Source organism: Arctopsyche grandis, chromosome 4 (assembly GCF_051622035.1).
Source record: "Arctopsyche grandis isolate Sample6627 chromosome 4, ASM5162203v2, whole genome shotgun sequence".
Lineage (NCBI taxonomy): Eukaryota > Metazoa > Arthropoda > Insecta > Trichoptera > Hydropsychidae > Arctopsyche > Arctopsyche grandis.
Genome location: NC_135358.1, coordinates 32,616,324 through 32,635,534, shown reverse-complemented (window position 1 = coordinate 32,635,534; position 19,211 = coordinate 32,616,324). Strand labels below are relative to the sequence as shown.

Below are 19,211 nucleotides of genomic sequence, written 5' to 3'. Positions count from 1 at the left end.
TTTTTTATAATAGACAATTTTTACTTTATCTATGTTTTAGTTGGTCACATCCGATTTTTTTGTAATAAAAAACATTTTGACAAAATTTCGATCCATTGAAACAAGAAATCACTGATTCTGTTTATTTTTTATATTCATATATACATATACATATTTATATACATATTAACAATAGTTTTTTTTTATCTGTATACAAATACATATCTTGAAATTGAATTACCAATATTGACTATTGAAAAAAACTTGTCGTACATTCAACTTGTACCACACCGATACTAAACTGCCGAACGTAACGGTATCGAATAATATCATCTACTTGTTATTATGATTGTACTCCATTTGAAATCGTACCATTTATCACCGATCAAACTGACACTTGTTGACGTGTTCGATCATACATACATCGGGCGATCGTCAACATCAAAAAATTATAATTAAATATTCGACACGAGCCGTTCGACAACTCAACCTGCCATTGCTAATTAGCACTCGAACGGGCCTCGAGCGAAAAAATCGCCTGAAAATTTAACCGAGCATACGCTTTCCGGATGTACAGTTGCTTTCCTGACTCACAAAAAAACTTGTTCTTACACTTAAATAGAACCTAATATCCCCCCCTTTCACCGAGACCGAGTTGAGTTGTTAATCTCGACTGTTGATTGTATCAATTTCCGTTTTGAGTTATCGATATCGCTTAAATGCATCTTCGAGTTTGCAAATCGATTTTAAATTACGCGATTACGATTAAGGTAACCAAATTCATGTGCATATTTTACATAGATATGTATATACCAGATACTATATTAAAATCGATTAAGAAGGGCTTCGTCCTATGTCAAAAAATAAATGCTGGAGGATCCAAAAGGATTTGACTGATATTAATGTCTTTGACATTGATGAGTGAAATTGTGTGAGATGAGATTGATATTAATTTGATACAAATTGAGCCCATACATTGACATATTTTTTATTTTATTTTACATACCAGGAAGGCCTAACAGGTAGACCCCAATGCATCTTCCGAGACATTTAATTACAAACATTGCAGCATTTTTATTACATAAATCGCTGTATTTAGAGAGGCTGAGGAACACGAAATTAGCAATGAATTAATTAATGAATTTATCCATAAAGACATCTATGGATTTTGACTTGTACATCAATTTTTACATATTGAAGGATTTGCCAATTTAATGGAGAAACCGTTTCAACAATGAAATCAGATAAATTAGCAAAATCAGATAAAAAACGATCAACTTGAAGTCACAAATATCCAAGTCTGACGTTAAATATTAGCACCGGATCGAACCCGGTAACCTCTCGGTGCTAAACATAAACGCAACCACCGAGCTATACTGCTGGCTATGTATAAAATACAGCTTTTAATCATATAATATACAGCAAAATATATATAAAATACAGCAAAATAATATACATAAAATACAGCAAAATACAGCTTTTATCAATACAAATGGGTTCAATATATATCTTATAAATCATTTAATACATCAACATAAAAACGTTTTAGTCCTTTAGCATGTTTTTGACTATTTTTGTATTAAAAATAACGACAAGCATCAACACGCAAACGCACATAGGTAAGGCCAACAGGCGACTGCATGACTCAATAATCACGTGACGAAAACAATAGCTTACAAAAATATAGCTGTCTCTTTCTCTCGCATTGATTCATCGATCAACAAGAATATGCAAGCGAACAGTCAAAAACATGACTTATCGCTACCGCCTTTAAATCAAACTTTGGAATTTAGAAATGTATAAATGTATTTTTTTACGATGTACCCCTTTTTTAAATCATACAAAATCTATTAAAATAAATTGCTTGTAGTTAATTCTAGCAATACAAGAAATATAGGGTGTATAGCTTTGAAAACCACATAGTTATTACGAAAAACGTAAAAATTTGGGGCACTTGCATACCCCACTTCGGTGAGGGAGGGTTAAATTGAAAGTGGAATAATTAGCATCTGAAGTTTCGACATTTCCAAAAAAAAATTTTGTTCATTATATATATGTATATTGCATCAGTCATTTAAGTGATAGACACTCGTACAAGAGCATAACCATTTTGATTTTTATTGACGTTCGTATACTTTCAGACAAAAAAATGCGCTGAATTGAGTTCCAAATAAAATAATAATCATATGATATTATTTCCAGAATTAAGATTAGTTGAAATTTACCTTAGCCTGACGAAGACTGGTACTGTTGCCTTATACTGCAGATCGTTCTTCAAGCGTATCTTAAAACAATAGGCGTATAAAACAAAAGTCAGTATTGTTGTCGATGCTGTTTTTTTTTTGCGCCTTCGTCGCTAACAAAGGGTTATGTGTGAGCTTTAACCCTTTGACTGCCATTGTCACCGCGTTTTCGAGATCCAACGCTGACGAAGCTTCGTTGTAAAGCAGACCGTGGGCGTAACTTACGCACCCAAGGCGGAAACGAAACCCACCATAAAAGTAATATATTTGCATCCCGATAAATCTATATGTCTTGAGTAACAATCGCACTCATCAACGACCCGAAATTCCCCCCCTCCCCCAAACCCTATTTAAAATTTTGCGGTCTATCCCCCCCCCCTCAAACTTCCCACCCATCCTTCATTCAAATTTGCGTCAATCAAAAACTAAATAGTACCCTCCTGGTTATCCACCCTTGTCAGAAACGAATTGATCAATTCTAAAGTCATAAACCTATTGTCCATACACGTAGAGCTTTGGTTGATTTTGTATTGAAAATTTTTTTTATTTTTTATTTATTTTAGTTTAAAAATATTATATAGTATATATTGATTATCCTGAAGTTTAAGCCAATTCGAGGAATCGGAAATTTTTCAATAGAATATTAAAAAGAAAAATTTTAAATTTGACACTTCATACATATTTTTATTTTAAGAAGTTTCTACATACGTGTAATATGTGTAGACTTTTAAAATAGACTTTAATACATTGTTAATAAATATTTATTTACATTTAAAAAAAGTTCTTCCGTCGTATGTCCATCACAATGCCTATTGACAATTTACAGTGGATACACGGTTGTCCCCAGCGAGGAACCCTCGCGAAGTGCACTCAGACTGTGACGCTACACGACGCGCAACCCTCTAGTTTGCTCACAGTCTGAGCGCCCCGGCCTCTATTTGGATGAAGGGTGCATCTGTTGAATATGTATGAAGGCATGCACCCTTATTTCTTTAAACAGAAACTATGAGGTGATCACCAACAATATAGCTACAACAATGCGCATTGAAAAATAAATAATATTACTATTGACAAACAACACCTTCAGACCTGTCGCGTGTAAACAAATCCGCTCGTGTGCATACACTGACTTCGACCCTTAAATTGCTAAATACGGGGACACGTGGAAATTGTTGAATTTTCCTTTCGCATGTGCCGCGAGCGTCGTCTGAAACACCCTGTGTATATTTTATCTCGCTAACACGGTTATACCGGCGTCTATACTTATTTCGGTCCGGTACGACATAACTACAATTTAATATAACCGGAACGATAGTTATATTATACAAAAGGGGAATGTATGTACGTACTTCCGGATCCGATACTAAAACATACAATATATGCATTGCGAAATTACTCTTTGTTCGGGGTAGCAAAGTAATGAGTCGCCCAGCTTCAAACTGCGATAAGTCCATCAAGAAAGTGCGGTTTTTTATCTGACGTATTTGTTCTAATGTCGTTTACTACATACATATTATTTTATGGCACCGTATAAGAAATGAGATTATTTTGTAATTTATTTAACAAAATGTAAAAATGAAACAGTGTGCTAACAGCTACAATTATGTAATGTAAAGAGTAAAGAGATTGAAATTGTAATGGTTGGGTCACATAACTGGAAAAACTAACGATAGATAGAAGATATAAGTGCTCAAATGGTACCCGAGAGACGATAGAGGGTCCAAAAAGGTCATAGGAGAGATGGTTAGATGAAATTAGAAAAATATGTGGGAAGAAATGGATGAAAGTTGCCTTAAACACGGAAGAATTGAAGCGTGTTGTAGAGGCCTTGATCCATCAATGAATGCCGAATGGTGACGATATTATGTTCACATTACATCTTAAGTCTATTCTAAAAGCTATTGATCCAATGATCATTATATACATACACATATATATGTACACCAGTAGCGTGGACTAGTGGCTAGAATATTATGCTTTCGAGCGGAGTGGTCACGGTTTGATTCCCACTAGTAACTGTTGCCTAGACCTTGGTTTTTGACTTCAGGTTGACTGTTTCCTTTCAGAGTTTGCAATTTTTTCTGATTTTCATTGAAAAGATTCTCATATATTGGCATCTCATTTTCAATCTTGCAAATCTCAAGTAATTCAGCGTCTTGACGTTCGCAAATTTCTATAGTAAAATGCCTCAAAAACTGTCTCCATAGATGTCACTATGGATGATGTTTGTATGAATTTGCATTGTATAAAAAGGAGGTTTGTAAAAATGCTTGTATTCATTGCATTATTGTATTGTATCTGTATAAGTACACTCGACGCTTTGAAACAATCTATAAAGGCGAGTGAACATGTTCGATGGAAATAAATAAATGTAAGGAATCGGTTGAAAGCATTCCTAGGACAATTAATTTATAATACACCCATATATACTAACTTGAAAAAACTGCATACCATATATGTATATTATTCCGTTTGTTACAGACATTACTAACAAACTAACCAATAGATTCTATGACAAAATCACTAATAACCATACTAACACACTTGTGAAGAGTCTCGGTGATTACAACAAAATGTCTATACCCTTCAGGTATAACACACAGATTACCTAAACACAATCTGCTTTAGGTCATCGACTTTAGAGAGTCTTTAATTAATATTATGTATTAGATGTATTATGAGCATCTATAAGGATTGTAAATAGGTTTTTGAGCTCTTTTTCCTATTATGCTGTAGATTAACATTAGAATAATATAATACTATGATTACTAACCAAATTAAATTAAATTGTAAAATAGAAAATGATCAGTAGATCAGTAGCTATTTAAATAGATATAAGATGTATTGTGAACATAATTTTGTAATAATAAAAAGCATTTAAAAATCAAAAAATCTAAATTCCCAGGTCAAAAAAATGACCGTTTTTTTAGTTTAAAATTTATTATCTGGGACTTAATCTAAAAATAGTAATAGAAAAAGTGCGAAGAAAGAATAATGCAAATTTTATTAAATATAGAGTGAAAAAAGAAAAAGTTACAGGCGTTTACAATTTAAATCTGACATAGCTAGAGGGTGGCGAAAAGGGTATAAACGATTGGAAGAGTGTGGATAAATACTATATAGACGTCACCTAGTACGATAATGGAGTATTTTCAAACGTGTCTATGATACGATTATTTTTCACCAAAGTAATGGCGGATTTGATTTCAACATATATTGATGACCAAATGGCAAATTTTGAAAACGATCGAATAAGAACCCAAATTTCGTCAGACGAAAAAATCGAAAGCGAGCTAAGAAGAGGCTGGTAATAATAAAAATAGTAAAGGGGATATGTTTTGATTAGTGTACGACCCCTAATTTCACCTTGCATTGCCTCCTCCCAATAACCTCTAGTCTCCTTCATTCGCTTTAACAATGTATTTTCCTCGAGTGGAACAATTCCTCTTTAATATTCAAACAATTCGATTCACCGCTGAACGTTTTCGTTCAACTCCACAGCTAATATCAGCTCCAAAGATATACTCGTTGTATAATAGTATGTTGGGGTGGTTAAATGCGAGTGTGGAATGTCGACAGACGCGACATAAGGCGACCGCGAAATTATCGCCCGCGTCACGGACTATAAAATACAGGGTAACAAATGTCGGTTGGGAAAAAAATATATGTATGTACGCGGCCATCCAAGGGACACAAAAAGAGCCAGATGAATGGGCAACGGGATGAATGGACCAAATCTAATCAATTTCGTAATAAGCTCATAAACTCGCCGAGAGCTTTCTGCGTGGGGCCGCGCGAGCTTTTTGCACCGCAGTGTGTGTAAAAACCACGCACAATGTGAGATAAAATGAAATATTTTACCCAATTATCAGAACAAACATATACTAATAGACGGTTTGGTTTATCTGTAATGAAATTTCATTATTTAAAAACCTCGAAAAATCATACATTCATTTTTGAAATTTAGTTATCCGTATCAATGTACATATATACATATATATTTCTACAAACCAAAGATGAAATTTTTAAATGAATCTATCCATAAAACCGTTTTTTATTATGATTTACATCATATTTATTTTATTTTATTCTATTTATTTAATTTATTATTATCAATAGTTATTGCATGCCTGATAGCATCCCATTAGATGATAAACCAGTAGAAGTAGTAAATAAGTATTTATATTTAGGTCAAATAATTGACATGTCTGGTAGTAAAGATGAGATAAAGAGACGTATGAAATTAGGATGGAGTGCATTTGGACGGATGAATGCTGTTTTTAAATCAAAAATGCCACTCTGCCTGAAGAAAAAGATCTTTGATCAATGCGTTTTGCCAGTGATGACGTATGGATGTGAAACTTGGACACTGAACGCCAAGATGCAAAATAAAATCCAATGCACTCAAAGAAGTATGGAACGCTGTATGCTTGGCATAACGAGGAAATACAGAAAGCGGAACACGTGGGTGAGAAGTATGACAAGAGTAGTGGACATAGTGGATAGAGTGAAGAGATTGAAATGGCAATGGGCGGGTCACGTAGCTAGGAGGATGGACGAAAGGTGGACAAAAGAAATGCTTGAATGGTACCCGAGAGAAAGCAAAAGGGTAAAAGGAAGACCGCAAGGAAGATGGGTGAACGAAATTAGGAAAATGTGCGGGGTGAGATGGATGAGTGCGCAAAACAGAGACGGGTGGAAGCGTGTTGGAGAGGCCTTCATCCAGCAGTGGATGGCGAGTGGCTGTAAATGATGATGATGATGATGATATATATATATATATATATATATATATATATATATATATATATATATATATATATATATATATATGTATTTTATAAATTTATACACCCATATTCACAATATATTCGATATTCTAATATTTGTTCTCCAGCTTCTACACGGTAATACTTCATGTCCGTTGCTGGAACATATGGGACTTTACGTGTGTGCCCATAATTATGAAAGTGGCGAAGTCAAGAAATTGAAAAAAATTAGTTATTCATTTATTTCGGTTCACACTGTTGTAAAATAATATTGTTACGTACACCGCGGATTAAGCGAATAGAATCCCAGAGACTGTGTGACCGTTCAAGGATTATCTATTAACGGATTAACTAAGTGCTTGCACTTAGAGGCGATAGCGATTATATCTAGACTCTAAGTGCATATAGGCTAAACAATGACCGTTATTAATCCCTTCGCAGAACTGACCCATACCGTGGGAAGACATATCCGAATACGTGACTATGCAATAGGTAAACAGATTAGACGTCCTGAGAGATCTACCCCTTATAAGGCGGTACGTAGGCGATATCATGTCATTCTGGACTGAGCACTGCCAGTGCGTGTATCTCCTTAATCATCAATAAATGCTGTGAAGCGACTAAGGCCTTTTACTTGGATCCCCCACCCACCCCTACGCAACAATATAATCTTTGTCAAACATAAAAATATATGCCGAAACTATAGCATAAATGCAGAGTATTGTTGTCACTTTCAACAGTAGGACACTTTTATTCATTTTGACAACAGGCTAAGTCAGTTGTACGTGTGTTTTTTTCATTACGTTACAATAACATAATGAAATAATACAAGTCTCTACATCAGATAACCTTAGCAAATATTGTAAGAACATGTTAACCAAATCAAACTTGAGAGAGTTTCATATACATACATATTTTCATTTACATGAAAAACTGAAAGTAGAATACGTGGGTGAGTATCACGAGGGTAGTGAATATATGTAGTGGATAGAGTGAAGAGATGACAAATTGTGGGCCACGTGGTTAGAAGAATAGACTAGAGGTGGACAAAATAAATGCTAGAATGGTACCCGAGAGAATGCAAAAGGGTTAAAAGACGACAGCAAGGAAGATGGGTAGATGAAATTAGGAAAATGTTTGGGTTGAGATGGATGAAAGTTACGCAAAACAGAGACGAGTAGAAGTGTGTTGAAGAAGCCTTCACCCAGGAGTGGATGGTGAATGGCTGAAGATGATCATGATGACGATATGTATTACAAGAATTGAACACAGATAAAATTCTATTACATATTTCAACCTCTTATTAACTTAGTATGTAAGAACCTCTTTTGCTGCCTGTCAAACAACTGTAAAGCGAATTTAAACTAAATGTATATACCATATAAAAGTCACACAACGTGATTCTACTCTCACGTGCTTCAAATTTGACCACCCCTGAACTATACGCACCCTTCAAAAAAAAATTACAAACACTGCATCAGAGACCTCGAGAGCTTTCCACTCTAAAAATTCAGTTTAAACGTGCCCGCGGGCCATTTTCGGTAATTGGCTTTCTTCGGCGCTAACACCCTTTGACACACCATCATGGCGATATTTTCATAGTTCATTGACGACCCATTCAATTTCGCACGATTTTTCACCCATTGTGCTTTCGCGAACCTTCGAGCCTTTCGCCAGACCCCGTTGTTATTATTCGATTTGACGTTAACGAGCCGCGAATTTGACACTGACGTCTTCATTATTGATCACCGAGAGTATTTCGGACGAATTTCTCAATTTTTTACCACTGTTTTGTATAGTCCTAGACAGTGGTAAAAGACAGTCGTAGACAGTGCATAAAATAAATCATAGGAAAAATAAATACGATGTTAAGATCTACAACATCATAACTGGTTTTAAAAATATCTAAAGAATGATAAAGTATGAAGGGGCGAACCCTGTGATTTTTTGGAGCCAAAAATTGAACTCCTTCAATATTTATTAAAAAAATTAACATTTACACAAAGAAAATAAAAAATACAATACAAATAAAGTTAGTAATAAAATTTAGAAAAATATAAAGAAAGACAAAAAAATAAACTACAACATTTAAAAAAAATATTTGGATAAATCCCATTTTAGCTTACATCTACTGACATTAAATAAATCAAACATATACAGCTAATTACCCAGTCTGTGCAATCTTTACATGGCTGAGTTCGATGAATAATGGGTGGTAAACCTAGGCATAACAAGAAGATGGTTACATCTAATTGATCTGCCCTATGCATGGAATCTGATTAAGCTCACCAATTCAGAGCCATCGATGATGCCATTAACCGTTTGAGTGCTGACTTATTTTCGGTTGAAAGCCCGCCACGTTGAAAGTTTCGCCAACATTTCCAACTTAAACTATGTAGAAATCCAACAGAAAGCAGGTATAAAAAATTGTAGCTAATCTGAAAAAACCCTAGATAAATACCGGTGAGGATTTCGAGTTTTGTAAAGGTGCGTTTAGACTCTAATATATATTGCAACAATATAAAAAATCTATTAATGAATGTATTTTTCCAAAACTATGTAGTTCCATCTTCTTCATTGTTATTAAAATATAATGCTCACTATTTAAATGCCAAACTACAATCTAAAAAACTCAGAGATTACCGTGGGGAAATTCTGCTATGGTTATAAATTTAGAAATTCCGGTGTAAAACAGTCTTTATAAACATTGACACGGATTACACAACCAATATTCAATACATTTTTACTTTATCTATGTACGTAGTAACAATAGATGAAGTTTTGTGATTATGCGAAAATTCGAACTCGAGATTTTAACTGATTCGAACTCAGAACCGATTACTGATCACGTTTTAATGATCTAGAAAATGTGTGTGTGTGTGTGTGTGTGTTTTGATGATTTTTTGAACACCGTTAGTCCTATCGAACTGAAACTTAGTATCGGTTACTGAAATTCTTATCGACACCACGTAAATATTTTTAAAATATTTAAGTTGACCGGAAATGGTACCTCCCCTTATAGGTGTCCTCTTTTTTTAAGTTTTTGAATTCAATTATCTCCCAAACCGCTAATTTTTCAATGCTACCTGGAAAGGCTTGGTGTGTAGTATTCTTGTTTACTTTGTACATGCTCAAAATACAATGCCTATCGCCATTTTTCAGGCCCATGGACTTCACCGATCGCAAAACACCGATCGGCGTTGGTCAGCATCCAAAGGGTTAAGAATACCAAATAAACATTATTGTAAATTTAATATAAATGAGGTACCTCCAATGAAATATGTTTCTTCACTTTGTTGAGGAGCTGAATTCCATAGTTCATAATACAAAGGTAAACAGATATCGATAATACCCAAAGATCTTCATATACATACATATGTACATAGACAAAACGAAGACATCTCCGTGTTAATAAAACTAAAGGTTTGGTGGCAGCAAACATTTCTATATATGTATGTATATATATCTATAATGTTGCGATATTAGTAGCAGCAACAATACGTAGTCGGTATAGTCCGCTCGGTATAACGTGGCCGATCGCGATAACGGTCGTATCGGGTTTCGGTAATGTTTTATTGCGCTCGTAAATCATGCGTGTACGTCCAAGGTCACGTGATTCGGTCAGACCCATGCCGGAGACTGGGTGTAAATGGTATGCAAGTGTGTGTTTGTAGCATTATGTAAATTACAAAATGTAAATATGATGTTTAGTATAATTGAATGAGCTGTTAAATATCAATTTAAATAAAATATTATTATAATGAAGGCACGATTCCATAAATTTAATGCGGCCGGTGTCAATCTCACGCTCCGTATCGAATTACATACATGCAACGTGTGCTGCTCAGAAAAAATCACTGTGCAATATTGATTTTTTCCAATTTCCATATTCGTAGTATCAAGTGATGTTTGTTATTTATTGCCAAGTCGAAATTCATCTGGTGTCTTTCGGACTGTCATGTCGTGACCATTTTTGGGATGCTCCCATCATGCTCGACCCAGATTTATCTGTTTCGAAGACGATAATATCGTATGATTGACTAGAAATGTCTCAAATCAATGCGTTGCTTTAAGTACTTACATATATTTGGCGGAATACATTTCAAGTATCATTAGAAATAACTCGTAACACTTTAATTGTTATTATGGTGTTTGTATATATGTACATATGTTACAGAAAGAGCGTCGAATCTCGAATCAGTATACATTGACTAGTAAATGTATACACTACCCGTGGTTTTTAGCTAAAGCTTACGACGCTAGATTCCACAGATACTCTTACTAAACAAAGTATATCCATTTTTGGGATGCTCCCATCATGCTCGACCCAGATTTATCCGTTTCGAAGATGATATCGTATGATTGACTGGAAATGTCTCAAAATAGTGGATTGCTTTAAGTACTTATGTATATTTGGTGGAATACATTTCAAGTATTTTTAGAAATAACTGGTAGATTTTAATTGTTATTATTAGTGTTTGTATGTATGTATGTTAAAGTAAGAGCGTCAAATCTCGAATCAGTATACATTGACTAGTAAGTGCGTACACTAGCCTTGTTTTTAGCTAAAGCTTACGATACTCTTACTAGACAAAGTATACACTGACGCTCAAATTCACGCACTTGCTAATAAATCTGCTAAAGAATTAAATCTGAGTGGTTTGACAGCTGAGCAAAGTTTGAAGTTGCTCTTCCAATAAATTTTATGCTCAAGAATATGACATATCGTGTTCAAATAACTAATTTATTGTTGAATTGATACAAAATAGACAATAATTAACAGGTTAAATCCAATGTAGAAGTTTTACAATTACGTACATCCGTACTACTTACGATTGTAGGTTAGGTTAGGTTACATTTTATTTTGTTCACATTCTTTCAGTTTTTATTCTTTCAGTTTAATCTGTCATAGTCCGACTATATACTTGCTAAGAATTTCAACTTCTTCTTCCTTTCGTAAACATTTACTGCGAACGGATAGCTAGTGTATGAATTTACTACCAAACGTGTTCATTCATTCTCCCGGGTATAATGTGACTGGGTGACTTTTATAATGCATACAATTACTAGTCAGTGTATACTGATTCGAGCTTTACACTTTTACTGTAACATATACAATATGGCTTAATAAATACTCAATCGAAAGCATTATGAAATTGAATGACAAATTAATACATATATGTTTTATTTATTTTAGAGAACGAGGCAAAGCTGATAGACCCAAGAAGTTTGTTATGTATGCATATGTATGTATGTATTTTCCAAAAATATGCTCCCTGAACTCTAATTGTGAAGTCATCATCGATACACCTATCAGTCTCGGACGAAACTGGAATATATCTTAGAAAATTGAAAGGATACCATGACTCATATGGTCCATGAGTCATAATTATTATAGCAACTTTTGATAAAAAGTAGTATAAATTATTATTAGAATTAAAACCGTTAAGAATGACTCCAGTTTATTGCATTTCACCTCTATCCAGTTCAACTTAAATATTCTGTTGGGTTTGAAATCACTTCAAAATCAAAACACGAATATATGGGTACTCATGATGTTCAATTATTTACATATGTATATAAAGTACGTTTAATGTAAAGTTAGCGAGTGTAGCCTTCTAGAGTGTGAAAGCCGCGATGGTCCACGGGGAGCTTGTCCAATCTGTCGCCGTTTGATGCGCAATTTGGACGAATATGAAGCCAAAGTCTGTCAGTGGGGGTGGTATGGGGTTGCAAAGGGGTTGTCAGGTTTTGCAGAGGCGTCACCTCGTATGATGGGATTGGATAACCATCTCGAAATCAACAGGGGCGCCTTTTGTGCCCGACAAGATCGCACGCCAGATAACAGCCACAATCACCGACGGGAATAAGCGCATTATTACGCTTGCAAAAGTATACTATATACATATGTATACGTATACAAATGTAGATAGAAAATTGAATAATAAAAATTTTAGCAATAATAATCAATTACATAACACACTCTACATAGCCAACTGAACTGTGATCTCTCGATATACAGCATTAACGGATCAATATGCTTATGTTGCACCCAGAACTTCCGACACTTTTCAAAATTGTTATCCTTAGTTAAATTCAGAGATTCTGAAAAAAATCCCTAACCTACTGAACTGTAAACTATAAATATTAAAGATTAACGGATCAACGTATGTATGTATGTACTAATCTAACAAACAGAACACTGATCTGACACTTTTCAAAATTGACGTCCTTATTCAGAGATTCTGAAAACATGCCCCAGCCAATTGAGCTGTGATCTCTCAATATACAGCAATAACGGATCAATATGCTAATGTTGCACCCTGAACTTTTATCTGACACTTTTTAAAATTGATGTCCTTAGTTTAATTCAGAGATTCTGAAAAAAATCCCTAACCTGCTGAACTATGAACTCTCAATTAAAAGAATTAACGGATCAACATACCAATATATAGCAACCAGAACTATGGAACTGGATCTGACGCTTTACAAAAGAAGTCCTTATTTAGAGACTATGAAAACATCACTGTGATCTCTGAACAACTGAACTGTGATCTCTCAATATACAGCAATAACGGATCAATATGCTTATATTGCACCTAGAACTTTTGATCTGACACTTTTCAAAATTGGTGTCCTTAGTTTAATTCAGAGATTCTGAAAAGAAATGCCCTAACATTTCAGATATCAGTTGATCCTTCATACGATTTAAAAGTTCTTAGCATTATATTAAAATTTTCATTAAGAGGGCTGTATACCCGAAACCTTAATTTTGTTGCCGTTCCTTTCTTCGATATACAGTACCGTACAGAGAATATATTGTACAATATATTGAGTGGATGTATATATCGAGTGAATGCGACAATATATATCAATATATATATTGAGTGAATGCGACAGTTTCGCTTCGACCAGATAATACGTATTTTAAATCGACAAAATCGAGGTTTCGTATTCTCCAGGTTTCTCCTCCGAAACTGGACCAATTAAAAAAAAATATATCATTGGTATGAGAAAGATATTTTCTATGTTTGTGTGCTAGTATTTTTTTAAAAATCAACCGTTAAATAAGCACGCTGGACTCTTTTCGTGGGTGTAAAAAAGACGCGATTTTATAGATGTTTGGCGGCTCCTAGCTCATATAAAAAATAACTAATCAAAAAAATAAAAAGATAGAAACATGCATATAGTGGATATCCATAGCATATTAAAAAAAAAAATTCTCTAGTGCTATACATAATTAAGGAAGGGAGAAGTGTAATACGTTTGTATGGACAAGGCGCTGGTGTCCATCCCTTTTAAGTATGTTGAAGGCATAAAATAAAAACTACATACATCAAGAATACTAGTCTGAAAATCTATTGGTTGTAAAAAGATTGCTCAAATGAATCCTCATACTGTAAATTAGAAGTATAAAGCACAACCTGAAAATAAATAAAACTTTGGATGGATGGATATAATCAAAGAAACAACAGAATGAATTCAAAAGTCTTGAGCCAGTGATGCAAACAGTAACAAATGACGCCAATAATGAAACTGTTTCAATTCGAAGTTAAGGCAAACCACCCAGACATACATAGCTGCGTAGTAGAAAGCTAAGCAATAGGCAGATGGGTCATTGATTTCGTAAAATTTTCAGCAACGTTGCGAAAACTCTAAAAAAAACTACACCGTGTAATGATCATTATCCATTTTGGCGTTATTAGGCGTCGCCTGGTGGCGCTGCTGTCGACGCTGTTTAGCTAAATAGGCAACCACCCCCAGCCTCCCACACACCCCCCGACGAAACGAGGGACCTCTGAAAAAGCTACGCCACTTTTAATCCATATGTCCCCGGGGCCTGATCTGGCGCTGATAGGGGGAGCGCATACCCAATTCAAAAGGACTCCATTCCGGACCGACACCTTTGCCCAAATGAAATGAAACAATCTATACCAAATTTGAGCACTCCTCTTATTTAGACGGTACACACACTCACCTACATATTTTATAAGTGTGAATGCATGTGCTTGTTTTTTATGCTCACATATTGCACATTTTATTCCGTGTTCGAATGGGGGCGAGGTGTTAAGACAAGCATTGCTTTCGAGTGCAATTTATCAAATGTTTTATTAAATACGTATTCGATTGTTTGTTCAGCGATTTGTTTGTTTTAGTTCATTAGTTTGTGGTACTATGTCTAATTTAAAGTTTATATTTTCATTCTAAGTTTATTTTTATTTTATTTTACAAATATACCAGGAAGGTTTAACAGGTAAATCCCAAATGCGCCTTTCTGGTCCACATAATTATTACATAGATACATAGGTCAGTATACATACATATATTACAAACATCGTATTAATACGATAAATAACGATGAATAACTTTCATGTAACAATACGAATTTTATATTCGATAAACAACCACAGAGACATCTATGGTGAGCAATATGGCGAAACCTAAGATATAACAATAACTAAAGGTTCGCAACAGAAAATTGGGAAGGAAACGCCAATTTTACAGGAATCGTTTCAATGAAAATCAGAAAAATTGGCAAATTATGATAAGAAACGATCGACCTAGACAAATCAAGGTCTGGCCAACAGCGAGACTTGATTTGACAACAGCGGGGAATCGAACTCGTAACATCAAGTACGAAATAATTCAATATTCACCACTAGACCACGCTGCTGGTTAATTATATATATGTTCAGACTAATCAAGATACACGTACATTTAACCAGCAGCGTGGATTAGTGGTAAGCATACATACATATATGCTTTCGAACATAGTGGTCAAGGGTTCGAGTCCACATTCGAGTATACGAAACGATTCCCTCGGAACAAATCAACGCGGAAACAAATAACGAGATTGTTCAACAAATCATTCAGAAAATTAAACTTCGAAGACAAAAATATGCATATTAAAAAAGGTAGACAATAGAAAAAAATAAAAATTAGAATATTCCTGCTAGCACAAAAATTAAAAAAATTATACTCATAACTTCAAGACACATAATCATAATTCAAAAATTTAAAAAATATATTTTTTGTCCATACCTAGTCCCCTGTTTTAAAAGTTACGGCACGTCACTGGTATATACATACCAGTGTATGTAGAATTAGCAGAATAATCTAATAATGATTTGAACATATAATGCATATAATGCTTTGAACAGAGTTGTCACGGGTTCAAATCCCACTCGTTTCTGCTGGCCAGACCTTGTTTTGTTACTCCAGGTCGATCGTTTCCTATCAGAGTTTGCTGATCTTCATTGAAACTTTCCAGCAAATTGGAAACTTTTACCTATTTCTCACAATTTTAGATTTTTAGCATCTCAGATTTCATTATTTCGTATAAAAATGCTGCAAATATGTCCATAAATGTCTCACAAATTTCGAGTTTTTCGTCTCAAAATTTGACGATTTATATGCAAAAAACATTAGAATCATCATAGAGACATCTATGGACAATTTTTGTAGCATTTAAAATATAATTTTTGTAGCATTTAATTATGAGATTACACAAATTTTGCGAGAAATAGAACAGGATTGCCAGTTTTTTGGAACCTTTTCAAATGAAATTAGATAAATTAGCAAACTTTGAAAGAAAACGATCGACCTTGTCAAATATCCAATGTCTGGACAGCAACAATGCCGGAATAGAACCCATGACCACACTGATCTATGTTGCCGGTTAAGTTCTTATAAAGTATACTAAGATATAGTATACTTTGGGTTAAGAAATATTTTGTGAGATGACGATGATGATATTATTAGAAAACCATTAGGCATACTGTCATTGAAATGTGTATAATATAGTTTCTTAAAAGCACTTTTTTTTGTTTGAAAATTTAATTAAGGCGTGTTTCGTATGAAAACCAAATGTGTGGAAGGTCGCCAACGATAGAAATGTTGACTTTTAAGTTATAATTGAAGAAAAACTGACTTTATACATATATTTTTAGACATTCCACCTCCCCCTCCCTTTACATCGTGTACCATGTCTACAATACGAGCGAGTGACACAAAAATACCGAGTGCGCATTGAAACGTCAGAGGCCAAGCGTAATGGTCGAATTAAAAAAAAAACAACTGAAGGTTAGGCTTAAGTGTTTTGTTTCAGATTCGGTTCAAACTTACTTTCCACAATTAAGAAGTTAAGACTTCAAAAAACGACTATATAGAAATAATCAATACGCTTTTGAAGTACAGCTGCAAACTAAAATTAGCCCAGTTTAACTTAAACATTTAGATAAAAGTCAGTAAAAATCAATATTAAATTGAAACTTACAAATAATATAATATGCACGAATCTATAGATATATGTATGTATATAAAATTTAATGTTTATCTGTCTGTCTCTAATAGGCTCCTAAATCACTGAACCGATTACGATGAAACTTTCAGGATTTGTTGTATGTATATCCGGGAAGGTTAGTTTGAAAAAAAAAACGGGAAAAAAACTTCTTAATAATAATATTCGTAATTACGATGATGAAGCGCCAGTGTGTAGTTAAGGAAATGTGTACGTTGGTAACCAACTTGCGCGCACGCATGCCAACCCTTACATCACGTCCCACTCATACCAACCTTGGGAATTGCATGCGTTATTGTGGCATTGCAACGCATGCTGGGTTCAGCTAGTCTAATATATGATTTAGAAAGAGACTTAGTATGTATGTATATAAGTATTGTTGGTTCGTAAATCCGTGGCGTCATCGAACAAATGAATATTCAAATAAATTTAATAAAATGTTAAAGCGGTTTATATTACAAATGCCGAGCGAAGTTGGGTAAAACCACTAGTTACATATAAAATACAATATTAAACATTCCCGAGAATTTTCCACACTTCGACAAAATAAAGGTTAACTAATGCATCCTCATACTTTACCCAAACACATTCAAGTATGAAAACTGACACGTGATTTAACTTTGAATGAATTTAATAATTTAAATTCGAATGAATTCAAATGTGCACACACTCATATATAAAGGTATGTATTAAAAAAGGGTTAAATCGTATTTATTTCCCAAGCTCGCGTGTTTGTGTAATACCAAAGCCCATACATCTTCAATGGTGATAACTCAATGGGTTCTCCTCCCTAGTCGGTTTTTGGGGTCCCACCCCGAAATTTTGATATTTCATAAGCGGCCCGGGGGGTGGGGGGAGGGTGCACGGGGACACTGGGAATTAACACGAGTGTTAAACTTTAATTGAACCCTCGCCGGCGAGGGATGGTTTAAATTATTCGCGGCGTTTGATGTTATCTCTTTACGACTCGCATATTTATTATACATTTTCCTTTTTGATGTGATCCTAATAGGCGACGGGGCGCAAAACGACGCACTGAATTATGCAATCCCTAGTAAGATACACGCCAATACATACGAACACACAAGATCTCATGATTAAGTGGATAGATTAAGATTTTATGAAAGACATACAAAAAATAAACTGGCCGTTTTACATTTGTTTCGTTGACTTCCTATCAAGAAGATATGGAGGGCTAGAAGATTAAGTAAGGTAGGAACAATCATCATCGAACTCAATGTTTCGTCACCGTTTTCTATTCATCTACTTTTTTTTGCACAATTACACAAAGTCGTATATGTTTCTTCTACATTCTCTTTAGTACGATTTAAGGCTTCTTTTGTCCAACTTACATCCCTTCTAGCCACTCTTAGCAAAGTATATTTTCATTTATGATTCTCAACAATTCATATTTTGATTCCATCTTTATCTCCGTATTCAATATAGACTCAGAAATCCAACTCTTCGAGGAGAGCATGTCTTTTGTTACCATAAGACTTACATATTCATACATATGTATCTATGTACATATATACATACATATGTAGTACAAAATTTCCCACAGTGAGCTTATTTCCTTTTCTCAACTTCTAGATCGATCTACCAGAGTTTTTTGGTATGCTTGTATTCAAATTCCTAATTTTACCTTCTCTAATGAATTTTCCTTACAATTAATATTACTATAAGAATCCAGGTATACCAGAAATATGTACATAGGATTTAAAAATCATAAAAATATATTTCCAAAAGCATTATAATAAATCTTATTATTTCTTTCTTGGAAGCTGTCATCCATACCACTCGTCATTAATAAATAATTTTTGATTTGATCTTCTACAAAATGGTTATTTATGTATATTTTTGATTGCAATGAGATCAAAATTTCATCTGAAGATTGAAACTTTAATTTAGAAAATATTT

General features: G+C 34.3%; 1 protein-coding gene and 1 long non-coding RNA gene across 2 annotated transcripts in view; one reads left to right on the top strand and one right to left on the bottom strand.

Moving 5' to 3' along the window:
* LOC143911132 (uncharacterized) overlaps window positions 1-13,979 on the top strand; it is a 124,333-nt gene extending 110,354 nt beyond the window's left edge. The window contains exon 2 of the mRNA XM_077429895.1: window positions 12,189-13,979. Coding sequence (XP_077286021.1) covers window positions 12,189-12,336 — 148 coding nt within the window. The 3' untranslated portion in view covers window positions 12,337-13,979. The remainder of the gene's footprint in view (window positions 1-12,188) is intronic.
* LOC143911133 (uncharacterized) overlaps window positions 1-19,211 on the bottom strand; it is a 112,118-nt gene that overhangs the window by 65,664 nt on the left and 27,243 nt on the right. The gene's annotated exons all lie outside the window — the stretch shown is intronic.